A 25,631-nucleotide genomic window follows, 5' to 3' on the forward strand; every position below is an offset into this window, starting at 1 on the left:
CATTGGTGATATCCCCACCGATCACCAAGTTATCCCCTATCCTGTGGATGGGCGATAACTTGTTTTTCTGGTGAAACCTCTTTAAATGGATTGTACAGGATTTGGAAAAACATTGTTGCTGTCCTTCAAAATAATACCACATCTGTTCATTGGTTGCGTGTGACAAACTCAGCCAATTCACTTGAAGGTACCTAGGCTGCAATACCAGGTATAACCAATGGGCATGTGTGGCACTGTTTTAAAAAAAGAAAAAGAAGCCATGTTTTTCTAATCCTTCACAATGATGTCCCACATTTTGGTGGCTAAGTCAATTGTTGTTAAGATACATGATGTTTCAGTATTTTCTGTGCATGCAAATATGACAATAGGATGACAAAAATACAACATATGGTTTATAAAAAGATTTTTTTATTTCATTTTTGTTTTGACCAAGTAAGCGGGACTGCTGCTTTAAGAGGAGCGTGGTATGAGTATACCTCCAGATCCAACACTGACATAGAAAAAGGCAAGAAAACACAGGAGCATACCGCACATCAGTTGGTTGTCATGCAGTACTTGTTATATCCATTGCTCTGATGTCCAATTGGTGCCCATTTTTCAAGTGCCTTCACAAACAAACCTTTAGCCATTATAGTCCCTTAGCAACATACAGTACAAAGTCTTATTGCTGTAATATTACAATATGGCATTAAATGATTCATTAATTAATGCTGCAGAAAAAAAGAGAGGAAAAAAAGTGCTTGGACCTTATACTGTACATACATACATTTTGTAACTTTTTTTTTTGTTCTTTTTATAATTATGTTTGTGGCACTCCAGAAATTATTTTGTCTGTAAAGCAAAATGTTCTATTTTTTTTTTTTACGTGAAAAATGTTGAATTGCACTTTTTAATGTGTATTTGGAATGTTAACAAAAAAATTAAGAAATGACTTTTTAAGCTAAAAGACCATTTACCATGTTGGGCCTTATGTACGCATGTATTTATATATCATCTACAACTATAATCCTTGGTCCATGGAGACTGTATATGGAGGAAAGATTTTTTTTTTCCGATTTTTCCGATTTTGCTCAATTACATAGGATCAAAGTTTTGAAAAAAAATTTACCCTGTATTTTTTTCTTCCTTTATATACAGAATTTTAACATTTCCCCCGTCCCTGCATTTTTTATTTTATTTAATTTCCAACATAATAAAAATATAGAAATAGTCTTATCTGATAGGTTAGACTTCAAGTAAAGGTGCAGAAGAGAGAAATGTCATGTTCCATTAACGAATTGGTGTTCTAGATTAGAATGCGTCGTTCATAGCTCCACTCTAGTAGAATGTCCGTCTCTTTACTACCTCTGTAGGAGCCGGCAGATTCCCTCCTTTGCAAACATAACTTTATCGTTCCCTTTTATGTGTACTTTTGCACTTTTTCAAATAATTGTGTATTTACACGATTCTAAAACATACAATAAAAAACAGTGTCTCTATGATAAGTGGCCTTTTAACTTAAAACTCCTATCACGAGAAATGGTTATTTCTAAAGCAACATAGTCAACTAAACTGATACAAAACAAAGAAAAACACACACAAAGAAAACCTTAATGGTTTATATCAAATGATGAAACGTCAGCGGAAGCTTCAAAGCACTGAAAAACAAAAATATATCTAAAAAAAAAAACGGAAATAACTAATTGGTTGTTATTCTAGATAGGGGGAAAGGCATACACCATTGTCCAGAATTTTCAGAATTAAAGCAAAAATATAAAACAATCCCGTATTAACCGTATTCAGAAGTGAAAAGGTTGTCCACCACTAAACAAGGTTAAGGTTTGTTCTGTTTCCGAGTGTTGGGGGGTTTCTTTTACTGTATGCATATTTAACAAGGCTAACTTGCTGTAAAAGTTAACTGGTGACGTAGTGCTTTGTGGCGGGCTGCCCATAGACTCTATAGAAATCTTGACGGCCATGTTGCTGGGTAGCATCAATCCATTCTCTGACAGCGAGTCCTGGAAGAGACTGTGTTACTGAAGGGGTGGGTGGAAGAGGATGAGAGTATTCTTGGGAAGAGACTGTCCATGGAAAGTGGCCAGACCTAGGATATGGTTGGTGCCCACTGTGGTTAGACACTGAGGAGCAATAACAATTGTCCACAGAGCAGACAAGGATCTTGCGCCCGCCATACTGGGAGAGGACAGACTGCTGAGATGATGAACTGTTGGGATAATGAGAGGGATTGAAGACAGAATTGGAGTGGACCGGCTGTGGGCCACTAGGAAGTCCTACAATATGCTGGGTAGAGCTGCAAGGCACCATGGGTTGTGCCGACTGACCCTCACCAGTGGAAGAACCCTGGCTTATATACTGGCTGCTAACAGTTCCAGGGGTTGAATCAAGGAAACTGCCTTCAGGAAATGCAGCTGAATGTTTGCGCTTCTCTCCCCCCGAACTGCTTACATTGCAGGAATACATAGGAATGCTCTGCAGGAATGGCACAGGGGTGCTGAACGGGCCTAGAACAAGACAGACGAGAAATGAATTCAATTGGAATAACGGACAACAAAGTAGGCATGATGAAACAACATATTAAGTATATGCTATAATATGACATGGTAATAGCATTTAAAGGGGAACAGCTGCAATACCAGGCATAGTCTACGGACAAGAGTGGCGCTATTTCTAAGTCAAATAGAAATTAAAATCGTAAACTTATTGTAAAAGTGATTAACTTTGGAAATCCTGTAATGCTTAATGTCAAGGGCTACATAGGCTTAGTCATTATCACCTGACTGTCTAAACAGTCCATGTATTTCCAGGAAATACAGTCATTGAGGGAGTATTCCAAATAATATCAGCAGAAGCCCAGTGCAATAGCATCATGAAATGCCTGGCTGGTGTCACTGATAGTCTTCCGGGCTTAAATACTACTCATAGCCAATCCTTAAGAATTTACAATCCTTGCCAGCTGTTGGCCTATTTCTCTTTCAGTATTATGCACATACACATATAAATACATTTAGATATGGATATTTTACGGATGGCAAATAATTAGCAAATTGTGATGCTTTTGGTCTGAGGGCATCCAGAGAAGACTTAGAATACAGGAAATAATGCAAATATAGAATTTCTAAAAAAAAAATCTCACTATTAAAATACATTTATTTTTCATTTGGTGTCTGGAAATTCCATAAAAATACGCGTTAAATAAGAACCTAAAGGGGGCAAATATTATTGATACCTATTCTCAGAAGAGGGCTGGCCATACATTGGATCGTGCCCAATGCAGTGATTGATGCCACCCATATGGTATAACCAGACCCAGAGGCGTAACTTGAAGCTTCCGGGACCCGATGCAAAACCTGTAACAGGGCCCCCAACTATAATGCTTTATTCATAGTACTGGGCTCCCTATATGGAGAAGAGAGGCCTTATGGGCCCCCTAAGACTCCTGGGCCCGGGTGCAACCGCATCCCCTACATCCTCTATAGTTACGCCCCTGACCAGACCATACAGTGCCATTATATGCACCATACAGTATGATGTCCAAATAATGGGGCAATGCATTGATCAAATAGAGTTGCTTAAATAACAATCATCCCATATAGTGCTCAAATAATACCAACCTACAGTGACCAAATAATAGCTTCATGGGTAACATAATAGGAACTGCATCATACAATTACTAAATAAAATGGTTATAGAATTAATATTCAGATTTGTGAGGGTCACAAGCTTCGGGTACCAGGCCTTCTGTGGTGCATCTCCAGCCTGATGCCCATGTGCCCTGTGCATAAGGAAAACATTACCGATGCCCAGCCCTGTTAGTTGACATAATCCACTAAGGTTGTATACACATGAGCGATTTTCCTGTGTGAGTTCTGTCTGATTCCGAGATGGATGGAAAGCCCAATGGAAAATAACCCATTTCCTTAAAAAAAAAATGTATGCATTTCCTAAAATGTGTGTGATTGTTCTTCAAGAATCGCCCTTTATTTTCCATGGGAACATAAAAAAAAAAACAATGCAATGTTTTTTTAACGCAGGATACTATGAGGGCAAGATGAAAATAAGAAAGTCAAGAGCAAAGAAAAACTTCGCGCATGTAAGTAGCAAGAAAATAGCATGAAAAATTGCAAGGCAATCGGTCAATTTTTCATTGACCAAAATAGCCCTCGCCCCGTGTGAATATAGCCTAAAGATCCCATTTACATTCAGATGTAGTGATGTAATAAAAGAGGAGAATCACCGTGACATAAAAAAAATACAAGAAAAATAGAAATGCTTTAGCTGTGGTAGGTGGCGCTACATTATTTTATTCAATGGGGAAAAGAAAATTAATGGATGTATAGGAAAAAACACCTTAAGTGGTTGTGAACCCCTAAAAGGAATCAATATTCACCTTCCAGCATCTTCCTCAGCTGTTTTTCCTTCTTCGCAATCTCTGTCAGGAAGAGCTTGGAGTTCAGATGTCCAATTTTCGGTGGTGGCAGGCTTCCTCCGGTGCAGGTCTGAGTCCTGTTATCACATAAAACAGTGTGCAGCCATTAAAGCAATGTTTTATGATATGTAGAAGCCATTTCCACATTTACTGTTCCATAAATTAAATAACCAGAACTGCCTCATCTGCTGCCTAGCCTCAGTCCATAGCACAGATTACTACATGCTGATACATTGTGTCGCCCTGCGGTGCTCGTTTATGGAGAACCGTAATAATAATGCAGTTGTTTGGACGCTATGGGCAACATCATTGATTTTCTTTGCATTACTGTCCCCGACTCTCAAAACTGAGACCAGACTAATTTCATTATGAAGGGCTGTACAGACTCAGGGGTAATTCAAGGGTTGCAACTCATATTATGGTAACAACCCAAGCTCCTCATCTAGTCCGCCTAGTAAAAATATGCATTTTCTATGTTGTAAAATGTTTCCTTTGTAACAGGACGAGGTTAATAGTTGCTCAATGTGCCTATGCTTGCTGTAAGCTCCATTTTCAAACCGAATGAATTACAAGAAATCTTTATGCTTCCTTGCTTAAGGCTTTATTCACACTTATGTAGGAGGAGATTGCGTAAGATCCACTTCGCAGAAATCTCTTTGCATTCCACTGACTGCAATTAATTCTGACCTTTCATTTGGTGGTGTGAAAGAAACCTTAAAGGTTTTTATGACCTGTGTGATTGAGTCCGGCTCTTCCGAGACTTGGACTGACCGGTGGTTGCTCCATAAGGCCACAAGTAGTGGTGATGGGAACTAAAACAGTCAAACCCTGTTTCAGGGTGGACTTTGCTAAGAGCTCTGTTTGGCACAAACTCAGACCTTGGGCCGTTCGTCTCAGCCGAACCCACAAAAATTCTTCATTTTCTTTCAAAAAAAGAAAAAATGAGAAGAAAGAAAAGGATAAGTAAAAAGAAGGAAAAAAAAGAGAAGGAAAGGGGAAAGAAGATTCTTCTTCCTTTTTCCTTCTTTTTCCTACTTATTTTTCCTTCTTCACTTTTTTCCTTCTTTTTCAATATTACCTTTGCCACAAAACAGCTTAAAAATGCTTAGATACATTCCTATGTGATCTAACAGTGTTATACAGGGCTTTTATGGCCTCTCTTATGCATCCATTTTTGGGATATTGGTGACGTTTCGGTTCAGTTCGAACTAATTTGAACTAAACAAAACATTTTGCTCAAATGTGGCAAACCGGCCCAACCAAAATTTGGAAAAGTTCACTCATTACTAGCCACAAGTCTTTGGATTGGCCATTTGCTTGCACTAGCTGTAATTCCTTTATAAAAAGCTGGAAGTTCCCAAAGATATGATAGTGATCCTTGTAAAAAGGTTTTACAAATAGTATATAGTAAAATTTAAATTTCTGCGCACTCCAGGCGTTCCTGAAGAGTTCACACCTTCTTAAGAAAATGGAATGGATCTTGCCCTGCCTTGAAGAAGGTCAAAGACATTTGCAAATATTTTCCTATTATGGGGAGCCTACCAATCTTCCCAAGTATACAAAGAATAATATATATATATATATATATATATATATATATATATATATATATTTTCCACTAAACTCCTTCTGGCTGCAGCTACGGCTGAGCACAAGTCTTTATCCATGATTACATAAACCCAGACACTGACAATGAAAGTCACTCTCCAACCTTCCCTCAATATCCTTAATCCTCCAGACTAAACAAACCACTTTACCGAGCAGACTACCAGTAAACAAGATATACAGCACAAAACAGCACTGCCTGAAATTTTAATCTTACCTGTCCATCAGGATTTTCACAGACTTTGTATTCTAGGTAAAAGAAAACCAGGTTAGTGAGCCGATAGTATCCATTTATTATGTGGCCTAATTCCTGAGACAACTGTCTCTCCAGCTGCATCAGCAATGAAACACTAATGAACAATTGTATTATTTCCCCAATCCGAGATCATCCACATCATCAATGGAAACAAACATTGCAAGGAACTCAATGTACCGATGACAAGATTTTAAGTCTATGTATTACTCACAGCTAAAAGCTATTCATCAAAATGTTGACTGCTTTGGTTGACTACTGCTTTTGGAGGGTTGCACCTAAATTAGGTCAGGGCACTACCGCTTACCAACATTTGTTTCCCATCTGTGGTATCTGCATGTTTGTAGAGACATATTCTGACCATGAATAGTGAAATGTCTTACCAACAACATCAGCCAGACAGACATTTTAATGTTTGATGGTGACTTTTTCCCCCATGTCCACTGCTAGTGGGGTTGTCCAGGTATAAAAAAATACATACTTGCATTCTTCAAAAAACAGCATCACATCCATCTCTAATGGGTCGCAATCTGGTCCAAGTGTTATCACAGCCTCAACGGGGTTGTGCCAAGTTATAAAGATATTCCCTATCCTCAAGATAGGGGATAACTTTGTGATCGGCAGGGGTTCTACTGCTGAGACCCCCCACTGATCTTGAGAATGGGAGTCCCGAAGGCCCCCGCATGAATGAAGTGGAGACTGCGCAGGAGCACCGCCACTCCATTCATAAATCAGGAGCATCGGATATTACCATGTACAAGTACTCTCCAATCTCTAGCACACCTAATTAAATTAACGAGTGGTGGCCCGCATGCAGAACCTCTGCTTCATTCATGTGGGCATCTTTGGGACCATCATTCAGATCGGTGGGGTCCTAGTGGTCGAACCCCCACTGATTACAGTTACCAGATACCTTTGTTGCTTGGCACAACCCCTTTAAGTACACTCAACAATGATGTAGTCTTATCTTGGCATGGCTTTAAAAATTAATAAGACCAAAGTAAAGGCAATCAAGTTTAGTGCCAGTGGAGTGCTGCCAACAGAGCCAGACCACGTGACTGCTATGGAGCCTGCCCAATTTGTGGAACCTTTATCCACTGAACCAACAGCACAAATCTGATTACATATTCACAAGGTCACCAGCCGGAGAACTCAATGCACCATCCGACTCCTCCCTTTCCTGCCATCAGTGTACAGGAAACTGGGAGAGTTGGATGGTGCACTAAGCACTTTAGCCGGTTGAGTGTTCTGGCTGCCATCAGTGTGACAGTGTGAGTATGTAATTACATTTTTACTGTCGGACGGTGGTCCGGGGGATAATGATTCGGTGGGGGGGGAGCATGTGGACTATTACTAAGTGGCAGCCAAGGGGAGGCCCCATTCCACCTTTTGCTATGGGCCCTATGAGGTCTGTGTACACCCCTGTCTAATGCTTGCCTATTTCAGGCTTGGAGGGGTTACCATTACCTGAAAATTTTTAAGACTGCCATCCAGATACTTAGTCACTTGGTATTAAAGGTCAATTTTCGGGAGAAATGAAACATACCTTTCTCCTTTTAAGATCCCTTTCAGGTTTTGTAAGAAAATAAATCAGTGGGGACACGGACTCCAAATACAGTACATGGACCCTTAAGGAACTATTTATTACTTCAGCCTGTGAAGTTTGTGTTATTGTATATCATAGCTAATATACTAATACTCAGTAATAGCATACAATGACTATTCTTCTAGTACACTCATTATAAATAATTTAAAAAAATCCTAATTAAAAACACTCTTGGCATTACTTATATATTGCTTTCGACATAAAAATGCATTTCTGAATGACGGCCAAAATTAATAAAAATTTAAATCATACATTAAGTTACTTTGTTAAATCACTGTTGAAAAAAAGATATTATTATTGTTATTAAATTCTCGGGGAAAAAAAGTAGCAGTTATGGTTTTACATTAATGAGCGCTTTTCTAAGTCATTAGTGGGCATTAAGAAGCCTGTTGGCATGTACAATGTGTTCTTGTAAAATTGCTCCTGAACAACAAATATTGTACTGGGTGCAGCTGCCAGGACAGCAAATACTTCAGCCAAGGGCACTTAGGGAGAAAGGCATATTTAAATGCCCCTCCAAAAGATTTAGAGGGGTTTTCCAGCCTTATGTAAATAAGGTTTAATAGTTGTATTGTGAAAGGTTATATGCCTTTCAGAAGCTGAAACCCCTTACAGACATAATTCTACTTTCACACAGCTGCAGACTGACACAGAAAGGAAGACACAGGAATAAGCCTATATAGGGTTTAAGTCTTTGGATGGGTTATCAACCAAGAAACAAATAGTAAAAATGTCTCCATTCACTGACAGCAGCTGAGTTCTTGAAACAAATTCAATATTCAAGTTCTTTTCAATGTCATTAAAGGGAACCTGTCATCTCGGAACAGCACCATAAACTGTTCGGGGAAGTGAAGGGGAGCCAGGTGTTGTATTTTTCACCACGGCACCCCCTGGTGAAGTCTGCGTGTGGTCTGAAAGTCTGACTATTTGGTGTTATTCCGAGGTGACAGGTTCACCCTTTAATCCTTTCCAATCCAATTTGTATTCTGGTTTTCCTAGGGGGCTTACTCTGTTTCTGCCATTATACAACAGCGCTATATGCTGGCTAAAGCCAGTACTGCATGAGGTGACACATTGGATAGGCTCCAACAGCAGAGAGACTGGCAATACACAGTAAGAGAACCCTGACGGACGTCTTCCAACATCGGAGCTGTACAGCCATAAATCATAATGTCTTCAGATGTCAGACAGTGGATTGGAAAGGGTTAAAGGGTTGGACCCAGTGTAGATCTCTAGACGCAAGCCAGAAGACACAGCTATTGATGACACAATAAAACCAGGTAGGGAACAAACATCTTAACCCCAAATTCTTGGATTTTCCTCCAGAGCACAATGAAAACAGATGATAAATTGTATCAAATAATGAAGTATTCTTCACCTTGTCTCCTGCTCCCACAGGGGCTAATGGCCTGAGTCCTGAGATGAGGATGTAGACCTTTACCTGTGTTTTATGCAGATGACCAAACACATATTGTAGGGCGGTCATACACAATAGATGTAGATTGGCAGATCACCTATATCATGTATATGGGGGCCTTCCAATTCTCCCTGATGTCGGGGGAGATAAGGATTGGACAGTTATGACTGCAGCTGCCCTATCCTTTGGAGATAAACCACTTCCTCCCTTGTTTGCATTTAGAACATATGCATGCTTGGCCGAACCGAGTTTGGGTGTTTATAGGGGTTCGCAAGAGATAGCCATCGCCTCAATGAGCATGTGGCCAACAGCTATCTAGAATGTATGGCAGGCTAATTTTTACATGGTGATAGTCTTTTGCTCATCGAAGCAAATGGCCAACACCATAGAAGATTCATCTTACAGTCTTCTACATACAACACAGGTAAAGAGTCTGATCCAAATCTTTGGACTCCAGCAACAGGGCGGTTCATTGCTAAATAAAGTTCCCCATCATGACAGATCCTCCTTGCTATTCTCTATATATCGCGAGGGACACCTCACCTTCATGAAGTTAATGTCCTCTGTTTTGTCAAACATGACCTGCACAGAGCTCAGGAGCTTTTTGGCCTCTTGCATGCGTTCGTTCAGCTGCAGAACCTGGGCTGCATTCTCATTACAGAACTTGGCTTGAGCCTTATCCAAAATATCCATTGTTTTTCTCATGTCTTCATCCAGAATCTGGTGCAATCTCTCGTACTGCTGCCGAACCTCATCTTTCAGTTGGTTTACTTTCTCCTGAGGGAAAGACCAAAGACAACAGTCATTTACTTCTGTGAGGAGCAGCATCATTATAAGAACACTGACAGAGTACTAGACAGCATGAGGCTACATGTTTTATCATACTAGGTTAAAACTTCACATCTTTAAAGCCCAAAGAAGATCATTGGGATGTGCATTTGTAGGAGGATACCGGACCGGTCTCTGTCATTTAGATGTTTTACAGTTAATGCTTGTTTGTAACATTTAGCTATGTATAAGTGCCCCGAGAAGCAAAATCAAAGGGATTGGTCTAAAGTGCCATGAACCAGAAGTGCGGGGGAAAAAGTTGCTAGGCAACACTCCCTTCTGCATAAAAGAACCATGACTTCCGGTTCGTGGGTTGTAGTGAGTCATCGGAAGATAACAGTGAGAGAGGGTTCTGCCTAATTGCTGCATGCATTGTGTGGAGAGAGTGCTGCTGACTACCGATGTACCCTTGGATCTCCTTTGGAGTACCCCTGGAGTAAGACCAAGCTTTCCGAGGCATACAAACTCTTCGGAGGAATTATTTCAGCTCCTGTTGCCATTTTTGTTCCAATATAAAGTTCTCTTTTCAAACATTATGGAGTGGAACCCTCTTTTGGACGCCAAGCAGTAGCAAATGGGCCTAGGTAAGCTATGCGACCACACCATCGCCCAGAAGATCCCCGTTCTCGCGAGTCCTGTGTGCATCGGTTACTAACCCTCTGAACTGGAAGCTACCTGACCCCAGAATGCCAAGAACGACCCTCACCCAGCAAATGCCTGATGGTCCTGACTTAACACAGTATTACTGCAACCGGAGCATGATGTTATTTCTAGGTCAAATTGCTACTACCGGTGGGATGTTCACGCCACAATACAAAATCATCACCAAGCTGTAGATACAGCAGGTGCAAAAAATTGATTCCTATTCACCAAATCAGCAATTATTCTACTTTCCCCTGTACGTAATGCCATTAAACAGTCATAAGAGCTCTATTGATTATATTATACATAACTGATTTTGACTGCAATCACTACATGAAAAAGCCTTACCTAATCCTTCATATAGCTCATATGTCATCATCTTATTTGCATAGGACTCCAGATGGGACAATTTGCTGGGAATAAAGTTTATGTGTAGTTACCTAGATAAATGCCCTGCCCTGTAGATAAAGTCAGTTATGGTGCAGAATGGCTCTGTCACACCAGAATGGGAATAGAGCGATTTCTACAGACGCACCACAGTGACACCTGTTGTATACCAATAAAATGGCCATATGCACTGCATAAAAGCAGCCAAAAGTTATTTCAGCTGGTAGTTATCACTGTGGAAGTGCCCATTAACATGCGTGTTCAGCTTGGGTACATTTCCAAAAAAAACTTTTTAGTAGGTTACCTAATATTCATGGAGCATGATTTTTTAAAAAACATTATTAATCAAACATACATTCATTGTGTGATGATGGGGAGATACAACTTCTGAACACGACCGTGATTCCGACTGCACTATATGCAACTGAAACATGGAAAGTCACCATATGTGTCAACTGGCGACTTGATGTTTTCCAACAACGATGCCTTTGTCGCTTGCCCAAGGTCATTTATCATATTCGAGTTATGAAGAAGTTTACAGTTGTAGGATGGGCATGTATGCTCTCATTACCCCGACCTGTCTTCAGTGTATGTATTATTCTTCCTCTCCCTTCCTGCTTCTCATACACTGACAGGAAGGGCTGCAGAGTTATCCGAGCAATGAACTGTGGAAGAACACGACCACTTCAGTCCTGGTCTTATCTGATATGGTAAGTATGACACTGTTGCCTTGCACTCTTTAGTGCTATGGAAGGGGCCACAGAGGGGAACTCCAGTATCTTTTGGGGCCACAGAGAGTGGACAACAGTGATTTGCGGGGCTACAGAGAGGACACTAGTACTATGGGGGGAGGGGGGTGCTAAAGAGGGTACATTAGTAGTATGGGGGCACCATGCAGGGGCAGCAGTAGTATAGAGGGATTACTAAGGGGTTCATTAGTGTTAGTAGGAGTATGGTAAGAGTACGCAAAGACAAGGCTTGGCTGTAAGAAATCTTCATCCTCATCTAGGCAACTAAAAACAGATGTTACCAATCAGAGAAGGTGCCACCTCCTGTCATCACTGAAAGTAATCGAAATGTAATCATTATCATTGCGTAGGACTGGTATCTGCTATTACATGGCGAAGCTGGTATTTAGATGTATGCTTGAGCTGAGCTGCTGTATCTAAACCCGTCGTGTTATAAATAGGCGTCCTCTAATTTATTTCTTATGGGTGGGCCCAATTCTACGTTTTGCTATGGGGCCCCAGAATTTCTATGTACTCCCCTGATTTTTATTATACATATATATATATATATATATACACACACACACATATATACAAACTCATCAATGGACACAGGGCTCCATTCAAAAACCATAGGCTGCCTTAATTGGGGGTTCTAATGTGGAAAAAGGGTTACATGATATGAGCCTATTGGGAGCATTTTGCCATTTACATCCATTATAATTGTAACATTCAAAGTGGCTTCTGTAGGGGTAAGTATGGGGAGATAGAAGGTGCTAAAGATTAATTATGTGTATATATATATATATATATATATATATATATATATATACATACATACATGCACACATGCACACACACACATATATATATATATATATATATATATATATATATATATATATTTACACACATAATTAATCTTTAGCACCTTCTATCTCCCCATACTTACCCCTTCAGAAGCCACTTTGAATGTTACAATTATAATGGATGTAAATGGCAAAATGCTCCCAATAGGCTCATATCATGTAACCCTTTTTCCACATTAGAACCCCCAATTAAGGCAGCCTATGGTTTTTGAATGGAGCCCTGTGTCCATTGATGAGTTTGCAAGAAAACCTAGAAGTTAATGTTTTCCTAGGCTATAACTTCGGCTTTTCAACCACTTTCGGCATTACAAATACTTTCCAATCACCTCATTGAGTCAGTGACAGCTTAAATTAATTGCCTTTCCCCAATTCGCATTCATTTAAATAGCAAATTTGCTGATGCCCCATTTCTGTTCCTTGAGATAATAGTCTGCTGCTCTAAACTGCTGTCAAATTACAGATGATAATGAAGGATGATGATCTAAACAATGGAAATAATAAGGGGATTGCTCAAATAGAAAGATAGAACATGTAGGGCTTGGCTTTAAGATTTTGGACTTTTATGTGAAAATGGGGGCAGGACATAGAGAGCCTGGTCATTGCAGGCACAAGGAAAGACCAATAACTAGACATATTGGACCAAATCTGCATTTCTGATGGCTAATTTTAAAATTCTGTAATATGCATAAAATTGCCTTATAAGGGTGTGATTACAGGGCCGTTATAATTCCATCTCGGTTTATGAAATAGAATTAAATTAAAGCATAAATACCATAAATCCCCGTAAACGTTTTCCCTCTTTCGACAATAATTTCAAAGGGTTTAAAAAAAAAGAAAAGGAAAACAAACGAAAAGCCTTCAATTTCCAAGGTTTCCATCTTTTAATGGAACAAATAGTCTGCAGCGCTATTTGTTTAGTTAAAAAAAAAGGAAGGGAAGGAAATTGAAGGCTTTTCGTTTGCTTTCCTTTTTTTTTAAACCCGTTGACATAATTTTGGCAAAAAATCCCAAAAAGTTTATTTCCATTTTTATTCTGTTTCACGACTTCAAATAGGAAGAGAGTGACGGAATTACAGCTAGCGGAAGTGTGAACGCACCCTACGAGATTTACTACTATAAGGACGGCCACACAATGTTGCTTTCGGCTCCTACTGGGCAGACCATAAGGTAAGCATTAGATTATAAAACGATGGGCAGTTCTGGTCAGTGGAAGCATTCGGGATCCTACACTGAGAATTTCCAACACTTTGAAATATAATCCATGCAATAAAATCAATCATTCAGCTTTGTCTTTAAAGCGGAAAGTTTTATGATTACCACACCCTGCCAAGATGAATGAGACTGCCTTCAATAACAAGGATTATATGGGATTATATCGGGGAACTGAGCAAATAGCATTTCCCTATAATTATTCTATTTCCTGATTTTATAATACCAGGGGATTAGTGTTAGATATTTACTGACCAGTTTACAATTCTCATCACCCTAAGGCCTCCTTTCCACGACCGTATGCATTTTTACATTTGCCCCGTATAATCGCATGAATCAAGATTTGCCGCGATCTTTAGCCGCGTATCTTATGGCATTCACACGGGGAGCTGTTGCGTACAGGCAAAAAAATACGCTTCATCGTTGAAAACCAGCGATCGGCAGATCATTGGAATGACCAATAATGTCTAATTACGGCCAACTGTCTTCTTTTCCCAGTGTTGGACGCAGGGTAACACCCTCACCTCCCTTTTTTCTAGCTTCCATAGAAGTCTATGGGAGCTTGCTGTGTATTTCGGCAAAAGATAGGCAAGACCCATCTTTTCACACGGTGTATAAAACCGGTAAAGGAAAACGGTCGCGTATGTGCCATTTTATCCGCGTGCTTATTTCACGCGGCAAAAAATCCTTCATCTGAATGAAGTAATAGAAATTAAGTGCGTCGCATAGTTGCACTTTTTTTTGACAATTTTTTACGCCGCTAAATACCTGCGGAAATACATTCGTCTGAATAAGGCCCAAGGGTTTATTTACACCAGTGTATTTGTACTGCGTATTATGCGTGCAAAATGAGCATGCCAATACACAGAGCGTGCGTGCGTAAAAAGTAAAGTAAAATACGCACATACGTGTGCAAAAACGCTACGCCCATCCTACAAATATGCACGTAAATACGCTTACGCCCATGGGAAAACCGACCCAGGGCTCAGTTAATACTGCCCTTCAGAGGTTCCATTTTGAACCCCCATCTGTGGTCCAATCACATCTGACAGCAAGGAAAGTGTAGAAGGCTGAGCTATTCTTGCTGTCAAAATGACTGATATCACGATAGATCCCCGAAGAACCCCAATATAAGTCAATGAGGTCTGTCAGGTGTCATAGGCATTCATCATATTACGCAACTGGAAGATGCTAAGGCATCAGCTTACTACTGCGTTACCAAACTGTCCCACAACCAAAAATTTTGGAAAATTGTCCAAAAATTAAAACCTGTCAATCATTAAATATATTTGTCCCAACCACCATTTTAACAGTAGACAATATGACTTTATACGTATCAGAGATTGTGTGTTGTTCAAGAGGTCTGAATGGTTGAAGTCAATTATGTACTGCATATAGTATCCATTGTTATTCGCAATGACCACCTTCACAAATGTATTTTCATGCTATCGCCAAGGCTGAATGTAGAATCACACTCACTTCCACTAATCTCTTGTCAGACTCCAGTTTGTACAGCTGATCCTCTATATCCTGTTCCCGCTCCTCCAGACGATCTTGCTGTTTCATCAGCATTTTCTGCAAATCAGAAATCACAAATATTAATTAGGTAAAGGAAGAGGTTTTCATCAGATATTCAAGTGCAAAGTAAAGAATTAACGTACAGAACTGTGCAACAGTTTTACCTCATAACAGTATGAATAGCTTATAGTTGTGGCTTACGAGAAACTAATGCCCAACTATGTGAGTCATAACATGGCAAGTTAAATATGGAGGCAGACGTGAGAAGTCGTTAAACCACAAACTGACGAGCCATAATATAGTCCTCCACCATGGAAAGGTTCAATGCATGAGAAAATCATTGTGAAATTACCAGAAAAGGGTCCTACCACTGCTTACCCAACGTACTGCTTACCCAACGTACAGCAATGACCTCGTCTTCATTTTTAGGTAAGATCAAGAAGGTAGCTATACTATAGCAGCAACTATGAAGCCAACGTTTTCTTACACAGTCACCCAGGCTTTATAGAAATGCACGTTCCATACATTTTAGATGTACAGTCAATCAGTGAGCATCTTTATGCTCGAATAAACGAGGCAATCAACTGATGAAAGAGCTTTTGCTGGTTTCTCGGTTGATTATTTGATCCCTTTACATGGCCCAATTGTTGAGCGAATGGATGTTCTGAGGAACATTCGGCCCTGATAATCAGCCCATGTAAAAGGACCATTACACTTCTCTGGCAGAGGCTTATCTCCCAAGAGCAAAAGAATCAAGTACTTGGAATCCAACTTCTTGATACTTATTTCCCCATGACTTCTGTTGTACGGGGAGAGTCCAGAGGGCCTCCCATACACAGTACATTACTGCCCGATAACGCTGATATCAGCAGGTAAGGCCAATTTAAATTTAATGTGTATGGCCAACCTTAATCTGCATATTTTAGCATAGGTTAAAGGGAACCAGTCACCAGGTTTTTGCTGCCTGAACCACGAGCAGCATGAACCTGGTGGCAAGTTCCCTTTAAAGGGGTTGTCCCATCAAAATATGCCCTTCCTATATACCCTCTTAGGACTCAAGACTCGACTCTATGAGCTACAGTTGAAAGCTGTTACAAGAAGTACCTCCTGCTCTGGTAGACTTGGCTTGCATTCATTCGTTCAATATGTGGCTTTAATTTCAATATGTAGTTTGAGTTGTCTTTTAATAAGGGAATTGCTCATTATTTGCCTGAATTAAAATAAGTAAGTAAATGGATAATACTGTATTAGAGGGGAACTTCAGTATACCTACTGCATATAGCAATGAGTCCCTACTGAATGCAGTGGAACCTTTTTGAGATGAACACCCAAATTGCATTGAAAAGTGGTCTTCTAGGTGGGTGGTCCTCTCAAAGTAGCCCGTATGCATAGTATCTGATGAAACTGAAACTCTCTCACAAAAAATCTGGTCTACTTAAAGGGGTGGCCTTTCCCAAAAGGTGGTCTTTTGAAGGTTCTCTGTACTTTCTTTGTGTGTGCTGTTTCCCAGGCACACTGAAATGAGACTGTTGCAAAAGGCGCAACAGATAATTACACTGAACCTCTATGCTGTTGTAAAGTTCAATGTTAAAGCGATACGGATGTGTATTGGTGCACCCCTACAATATTTCCATTATCTGCATTCTTTGTGAAAAGATACTATAAGGTATTTTTTTAACTATATTTTCGTGGAGTTTTTAATACATCCCTATTCCACTGTATGAATTCCAATAATACAACCACATAAAACAATGAAAACTTCTGAAATACAGCAGTGCCGATAATTTCCAGACACTGAAACACATAGACAACTGGCATCCATAGAACCAAGCCCAACAATTCCTTAGTGGATATCACTTCTGGGTGCCCAAAAAATATAATTCCTGTATAGGTAATGTACACAGACACTAATATCAATTTTCGGCTTTGGTACAGGGCATGGATTCTAAACAAGCTCATGATATAACTCAACACCCCTATTTTCATTAGCTCCTATTTAATTTGGCATAAAGCATGGCTGGTCACACAAGAGTAGGTTTTGATCATGGCTCAGGATTAGCTTCAGCTGGAGCCAATGTCTGTCACGGCACAGGGCCCACAACTGATTTTGAGGAGATCTGCAATAACATTCTCAGGGTTAACATTTCAGGGCACTCTATCCAACACCGGATGTTACTCCCTTGAGGGCACAGCCATGCCTGACTAACATCAATAAGAGAAGGGGGGGAGGAGGACAGGATAGGGAGCAGGAAGAGAAAACACGCCACTTAATACCAGTTTTGAGAAGTTTATTAATGATGGTAAATGAGCCAGTGGCAGGAAAAGCTTCAATGATAGGAACTGTGTTCGTGGCAATAAAGTAAAGACTGCCATAAAAAGTTAATTTGCGTCAAATGATTCAATAAGTAATGCAGTTTTTTAAATAATTAGAATCTAGACAAAGGCAACATTTCAAACGGGGCCTCTTAAATTTTGTCTCTTGAGAGTTGAACTTTAGGAGTGTTTGTATGTGTAAAAGACGTTATTCTTCCACTGGTCAACACTTTTAAAGCTGGCCATAGACATTAGATGTATATTTGCCAAAACTGCCAATTTCAGTAGGACTGGCCAATCATCTAATGTGCATGGGGCCCTCCCAACTCTCCACCGACGGCAGATGTAGGGGGAAATGAAGATCAAGCAACGGTATTTCAACATGACCAATCATTTTGTTATTAGGGAAATAAGCTACTGCCAGAAGAGTCTGACTAGCTTTTCACCTCAACTGAACCAAGCAAGCAAATGTATGGAGGTGTCAAACCAAACAGCTGATGGCCAAACCACTGTTCAGCCAACAGCAATCTAATGAGTGAGGCCAGCTTAAGGGCTCATTAACACAGCCGTAGATACGCAGCATATTATAGCATACTTTTTACGCGCTTGGGGCTCACATTTCCTAAAAAAAGGTGTGCATTTTGCATTTCCATTGACTCCTATGAGAGCAGGAGTTAATGGAAACTCCAGCGCACGAAATAGCAGGGCATTTAAAAGGTGCTTTTGGTCAGAAGCACCTTTTAAATGTCCCGCTGTTAACCCTTTAGTCCCCATGGAGATTTAAGGGACCTCTGAAGGATTCCATTAGTCCCTGTGGGGAGTCCCCTCATCACTGAACACTGTGACAGCACTGTCACAGTGTTCAGTGATGAGGGGAATGCAGCGGGGACGAAAGAATACCCTGCCACAGCTGTGGCAGACGACCACGATACTATCCCATTGCTTTCAATAGGGTTGGCACTGCTGCCGCCCCATTCCGAACAATAGGATGAAGGGAACCCCCGCAGGGCCTTTTGGGGAAGGGCTTGAAATATAAGCCCTTCCTTGAAAATAAGCCCTGGCTGCTGAAAAAATATATATATATACATTACCTAGCAGCGCTGTCGAGGCTGCAGTGTGTCTTCTTCCCGGTCTTTGAATGGCTCTCATTGGTCCCTACGTTCAGCCAATCAGAGGTAGCGCTTCCAGGAGACAGGGAGTTTTAAATCCCCGGCCAGAAGAAATGATACAGAAGAGTGCCAGGAAGAAGATGTGTCAGAGCCCCAACAGTTGATGTATAATTTATTGGGGCCTTTTTCAGCAGCTATGGCTTATTTTCAGGGAAAAGCTTATATTTCAAGTCCTTCCCCGAAAATTACTGTGGCGATTGCCTTCATCCCATTGCTTTCAATGGAGCGGCAGGAGTTGAAAGGGTTGAAATTTGTTTAGCTGAGAAGAAAACAATGGTTCCCAAACCTGCAGCTATAGACCTACAGGACTACATTTTAACAGGGTTTACATTAAAAAAGCAATACCACATCCACCGGTCTGTTAAATACATTCTGGCACAATCCAAGATGTTATCTGAAGGTCTGAGTCTTTAGGACCAACACCTCTAAAGGGATTGTCCACTTATATTCTAATCATTTTAGACTGGCTGGGTTCTACCATCCGGGACCATTGCTGATCAGCTGTTCGCTAGGTCAGTAAATTCATGCACCCAGCTGATTTCTGCAGGAAGTAGATAGCTCCATGCACTGGCCAAGCTTGGTATTACAGGGAACGTTTCCATTGAAATGAAAGATAACTTGGCCTCTAATAATACTTTAAACATGGCGACTGCAGTGGGAACACCAACCCGATGAACAGCTGATCAGCAGTGATCCTGGACAGTAGACCCCTGCCAATCTAGGCATGGACCATCAATAGTAAATAAGTGGATGGCCCCTTTAATTGCAAGGGGAGTAGTCCTTGCAGAACCCTGAGATCACCTCTCGGAAACAAAATTTGTGACAGTTATTGTTTCAAGGTGCTCAAAGTAATGCCATGAGTGCACAATTTTAAGTTTCCCTTTAAAACCCATACTGAAGACAGCAACTAAGAACCAGCCAATACAAAATATAGAATTCAGAAGCCAATAAAACTTATCATAAACCCAGAAAACATGTGATCTCATTAACAACAGAAAATTATTGCGAATAATTAGGGGCCAGCAGTAAGGATTCAGGGGCAAAGGCCACCTGGCTTCAGAGATTTGATCAACCCCGCAGTAACTTAATATTTCCTGAAACTTAATTATTCTTCAGCATATTAGGAAAGAGTGCAGAATAAGTAATGAGTAGCTGGGAGGAATGCAGTGTCTTAGAGTAGGTGCTGATAGGCTTATTGGAAAAATAAAGTAACCCCAAGGCATTACAGTAACGATATTAGTCTGCACATAACCGACTACTAATAAAACAGTGAATACATCCACCCACAAAAGGTCCAGCATCTTACAATGCAAGTAATGCATGTAGGAGGGGGATCACCAGAAATCAAATGATATACCCAGCTCTCGATAAGTAATATAGGGTGTAGGTGTGTGTGTGTCATGGCATTTAAATGTGCCTAAAATAACTCAATACAGTAAAACAAAACCAGCGTCAGAGACCTATGAAGCACTCTACATACTGCTAAAATATCTATAATTATACTGTATATCTACCGTGTTTCCCCGAAAATAAGACAGTGTCTTATATTAATTTTTGTTCAAAAAGGTTTAACTTTTTTACATGTATAGCTGCCTGGACACTATTTAAATTGACTTTTTTCATTAACTGTTAGCAGGGCTTAATTTTGGAGTAGGGCTTATATTTCAAGCATCTTTAAAAAGCCTGAAAAATCATTTTGCATCCTCAAAAATTCTGGAAAATCGTGCTATGTCTTATTTTCAGGGTTTGTCTTATTTTCAGGGAAGCAGGGTATATACAGTAACATTCCTTTAATCTGGCATCCTTCCATAGGGGCTAGATTTTCAGATGAAAGTAAATAAAACTCACTTTCAGTGTGAAACCCCAAAATATTACGTTAAAGCAAAATCTGCTACCAAAATTTTTAATTTTTATTGGAAAAATTTCTCAAATGGGTAATGTCAAATTACAAAAATTATCCCCTAGGGGGTAACTTTATGATTGATGAGGGTTCAACTACTAGGATCCCAAGAATGGGTGTCTGGTCTGTCCCCGAGTGAATGGAGCAATGGTCATGCATTCTCCAGTTACTTTAGTAATAGCTTCAGAAATCCCCAGCGCTGTCATTGAAGTGAATGGAGCAGCAGAGCCCTTGCACAACCTCTGCTCTATTCACTTTGTGACTGACCGAACCCCCATTCTCGGGATTTGTGGTGTTCCCACCAGTCAGACCCCACCCTTCACGATCATAAAGTTATCACCTATTCTGTGGATAGGGATTAACTTCATAATTTGGCACAACCAGGAGTGCCCCATCAATGAGGAGAGTTGAAGAGTCCTCTGCCTCAGGCGGCGCCATTCCCTCCTGAAGGGGGCATCAATTTATTTAAGAGCTGCTGCCTGCATTCAGGCTCATTTTGATGTCAATTGTAATCACATCTTTAAGCAGTGTGATGCAGGCAGCATAATGATATTATCATGTCACCTCCATCCTTTCTGCAGGATGGCGGAGTGACTTTATTATTTTATTATGTGGGGCATTATGCTAATACTACAAGGGGGATTATAGTTATTTTAGAAGGCATTATGGCTACTTTTATAGGGGAAATTATGGCTATTATTACAGGGGAAATATTGCTATGGCAGGGGGCATTATGGCTACTACCACATGGGACATTACAGCTACTATTACAGGGGATACTATGGATGCAATTACAGGGGAGTAGGGGACATTATGGCTACTATTACAGGAGGCATTATGGCTACTACTGCAAAGGACATTATGGCTGCTATGAACAGAATAGAGTAAGAAGGTGGAGCAACCTAGGCAAAGGAATGTCCTTTCAATTTGGAAAAAAGGGCAAGTCTTTTTCGTTTTTTTGGGATATGGTAGGTGTGGATGACCCCAGATGCTGTCACACCCTCCTGGGTAGACATATGGATAATGGATACCAAAAAGGTTAAGAAAACTGTGTACAAGGCATGACCTGGATATATATATAATATTGTACAGTTCAAAAATATCAAAAAGGTAATTACAGGTTTGAGGTTTGAATATGAAATAATAGATATAAGAAACAAAAAAACTAACCTATAGAGAATAAATAATATAATGATATAAAAACATACAACTGGTGATGGCTAACCACAGCATAACGAGTTACAACTATTACCGTTACACTTAGTACTATTGGGTATTACATCCCATATGAGGGACAAATCAAACCGGGGTACCTGTTCATATTTCTTGTTTTCTGCTAATATTTATGTTGATGTGTTGGGATAACAAATATTATTTGCTGCATTATTATTTGCACTGTTTGGTGGTATTATTTTATCCACTTTCTATATTATAACACTATACAGTAAACTCATATTCTAACTAGTAATCTTATATCTTTTGCATGGCATTCTCATTTCAGTGCAGTGCCCTTTAAATAGGATTGTTCATAAAGAACCCCACATTGTTTTATTACATGAGTAGATTGGAAAGTTCATTGTTGTAGCAACATATTAAACATGCATTTCTATTTGTAGCTGGTAGATACGAGTACTGGCATCAATAAAAACCAAGTACAGGTGAGGGAGTTACTTTCCAGGATCCATTATCTAGTACATTCTACAATCTAGAAAAAAGGAATCACTACCGAGTCAATTATTACTGATGTTTGATGATTTCATTAGTGCCTGTGGAATGTCCCAATGTTAATACAGTATTTGCAATTAGCAATGCTGAACTATTTAATGAGGACTGCAGTAGTGGGCCGCAGTTATCAGCACTGCAAAACTGTCAGGAAAACAGACTTTGTGGTCTATGGCAAGGAACCAGAGCTCCGCATTCATTTCTTATGCTACTCTGAAATAAGGAGATTGCACTGTAATTGGCTGCTATGGACAACAAAAGTCCAGTTTTTCCAGTTTTGATAAATGAGGCCCTATTATGGGCCCCTATTGTTTAAATTCGATGGAAGAAAAAATTGCGGCATGCTCCATGGGATTATAAATCACATTCATACAACTAAGTGTCTTTACTCACTGCATTAATGTCTTCTATTAGGGTGCATGCATCGCACACAGACGAGTGCGATATCAGTCCAAGAAGATCGGCATGATATTGCACTTGTAAATCAGCGTTTTTTGCCTGTGATTGCAATGTGTTTTGCAAGAAAAATGCATGGCATTGCTGCACTTGCAATTTTTACTCGCGTCAAAAAAAAAAAAAAATCGCAAGTCGTTTCATTAGTAAAAATAAAGAAAAAACACAAGTATGAAAATTGTATTTACAAGCAAGTGCGATGCAATTTTTTTCAGGCTCCCATAAGAAATAATGGCGATTCTTAAAGATGAATTGCCCAATAACAGGGCATTCTGCAAATTTTCTATCTCATGTGAATTAAGATACTTAAATTAATGTGTTCTTTTCAAGTGCAAGTTTTGTTCACGTAGCAATCGGAAGGTACTTAAGTTTGAAAATCGCCTAGGTGAACATGTGCACAAAAAAAAATCATCCATGTTACGTCCATAAACCATATTTTCAATGTGAGAGGTTCCCTTTAAAGATTTGGTTAAAAAAATGTAAACTCCTCCCTAAGTGACTTCATTGTTAAAATCATCAACCCTTAGAGCTTTTAGTCATAAACCGAGACTCAGCCTCAAACTATCCTTTACTTGTCTGCTCACAAAGTGATTGGCTTACCCCTTCTTCTAATAAACATGAAGATCCAATGACATAGAGACAATGCATATATGCGGTAATGCATTTTTAAAATTAAAACAGAATGGACAGGAAACACAATACATGGACCAGAAGGTTAGGAGCTGACAGCCCCCATGTCTCAGGAGTAGTCAATAAATATTCAAACAGGTAGCTCATGGGCAGAAACCATAGCATCCCTCAGCAACCCAGGTCTAAATGCATCAACTCCTGATTCATTCATTGATGCTGCCATCCTGAACCTTAGTTCATGTTCACATCTTGTTTTAGCCTCCGTCCCCAACTTGTGGCAATCCAGATGGAAACCTGGACAGAAGTGTAGACTTCCATTACTCAAACAGAAACCAATAAGATCTCTATTTGTGCAGGTTTCCATTTGTGTCCAGTGTTTGTGATGGAAAGAATAATATAGTCGGCTATGCTACTCTACAAAACACAGAAACTGGCTAAAGTGGACATCTTACTGGTCTCTGTTTGAGTAATGGATGTCTATGGTTCCATCCTGGTTTTTGTATGAATACCATTTTCAGCAATCCAGAAAGAATCCCTCGAACAGAACACAAGGACAAAGGTCAAAACAAGATGTGAATGAGGCCTTAATCTCCTCAAAATACACGTAGAAATCCTAAGAAAATAACCTAAGGATCGGTCATTGTCGAATTAATATGACGGAGTAGTCCGAGATGATAAATGCCAAAGCTAGACACAAGTAGGACCGCAGTAAGGATAAACAGGTAGTTTGTGGTTAAACTAAAGCTAGGAGCAGCTATAAACCTAGAAAATAGCTACTCCTGAATCAGACCGACAATTCAAGTGGAGCACCCGCCTCGAAAAGGGCAACCCTACTGTGGGAGTGAATCCGCATCCAGGCCCGAGTCATACAAACCATACTGATTATGGAGCACCAGATCATTAGGAAAGAAAAGATCTATGTGCAGAATACAGAGAGACTGAACTCTAAACTTGATTCATAGAGCCACTGATCAGTATCCCTCTGAGCACTGATACACAGTACATTGGCCAGGACACAACAGCATAAACGGCACTCCTTGTATAAAGGAACCAGTTTAAATACTTCCAGAAAAACCTGATAAGTTGACTAGGCTGAAAGACAACCCCATAAACCCATCAGCACTGGAACCAAGGGGAGACGATAATCTTCCAATGTTAAACTGTAAATGAGACTGCATATATACTGAATGATGTATTACATGGTACGGGAATGATGTCATAGCGCCACCCACAACCTAAAATGATTAAAATCCCACATGTATCCCTCTTTATTGTCCAGGATCCTTCCATTACATACTGCATAATGGCGATACTCTTTTTTATTTGCTTCTAGAGGAAGATATCTCTACATACACAACCATACAGAGGTACGGCAGCACGATGAGTGCCTACGGTTTAGTACTGCAGAGCAGCAGAAACTATCTGCGCCTCTCTACAAACTCCGTACACACAGTTCTTGCCATCTGTATGCGGCCTTAAGCTAGAAAAGGTCAGCAAGGCAGCCAAGGGGAATTTTACATTCTCCTGGCAAGTTATTACTGGAATGCTCCTGCGGCGGTTCCCCAGTCCATTCTTTAGCATGGCTCCATGGTGGAGTTTTCTGTGTTTGCCTAAAAGCCATTTGATGACTTCATGTATCACAGTATGCGTACAATTACTTCAAGGCACAAAACACTATTTGGAAACAAATACTCTTTTATAGAACGGGAGATTTTCGTACAGAGTCTACTTTTCTTCAAACGACACAAAGCAAAAAGGGCTTCTTGTCACAGAAACGGGCAATATCTACGCCCCGATTCATCAAATGCTTTGTAACAGCTGAGTATTTCAATAAATAATTCAGCTGAATATCTTTGCATTAATATTCAATTGCATATTTAAGATACTATAGAATATTTAATAGAATCAATCATATACACGGAATGTGCAATAGTCTCATAATAGAAAGTGACGCTT

The 25,631-nt window shown here is 40.0% G+C and overlaps 1 protein-coding gene across 3 annotated transcripts in view; it reads right to left on the reverse strand.

Annotated features, from left to right (window-relative positions):
• Positions 1-388: 388 nt before the first annotated feature.
• The window catches only part of TRIM8 (tripartite motif containing 8), a 78,701-nt gene continuing 53,458 nt past the window's right edge, over positions 389-25,631 (reverse strand). For all 3 annotated transcript variants that reach the window (XM_066600923.1, XM_066600921.1, XM_066600920.1), the window contains exons 3-7: positions 15,450-15,545; positions 9,851-10,084; positions 6,249-6,280; positions 4,388-4,503; positions 389-2,501 (exon numbers count right to left, since the gene is read on the reverse strand). In XM_066600923.1, coding sequence (XP_066457020.1) covers positions 1,894-2,501; positions 4,388-4,503; positions 6,249-6,280; positions 9,851-10,084; positions 15,450-15,545 — 1,086 coding nt within the window. In that variant the 3' untranslated portion in view covers positions 389-1,893. The remainder of the gene's footprint in view (positions 2,502-4,387; positions 4,504-6,248; positions 6,281-9,850; positions 10,085-15,449; positions 15,546-25,631) is intronic.

Source organism: Eleutherodactylus coqui, chromosome 4 (genome assembly GCF_035609145.1).
Source record: "Eleutherodactylus coqui strain aEleCoq1 chromosome 4, aEleCoq1.hap1, whole genome shotgun sequence".
In the NCBI taxonomy this organism is placed as follows: Eukaryota; Metazoa; Chordata; class Amphibia; order Anura; family Eleutherodactylidae; genus Eleutherodactylus; species Eleutherodactylus coqui.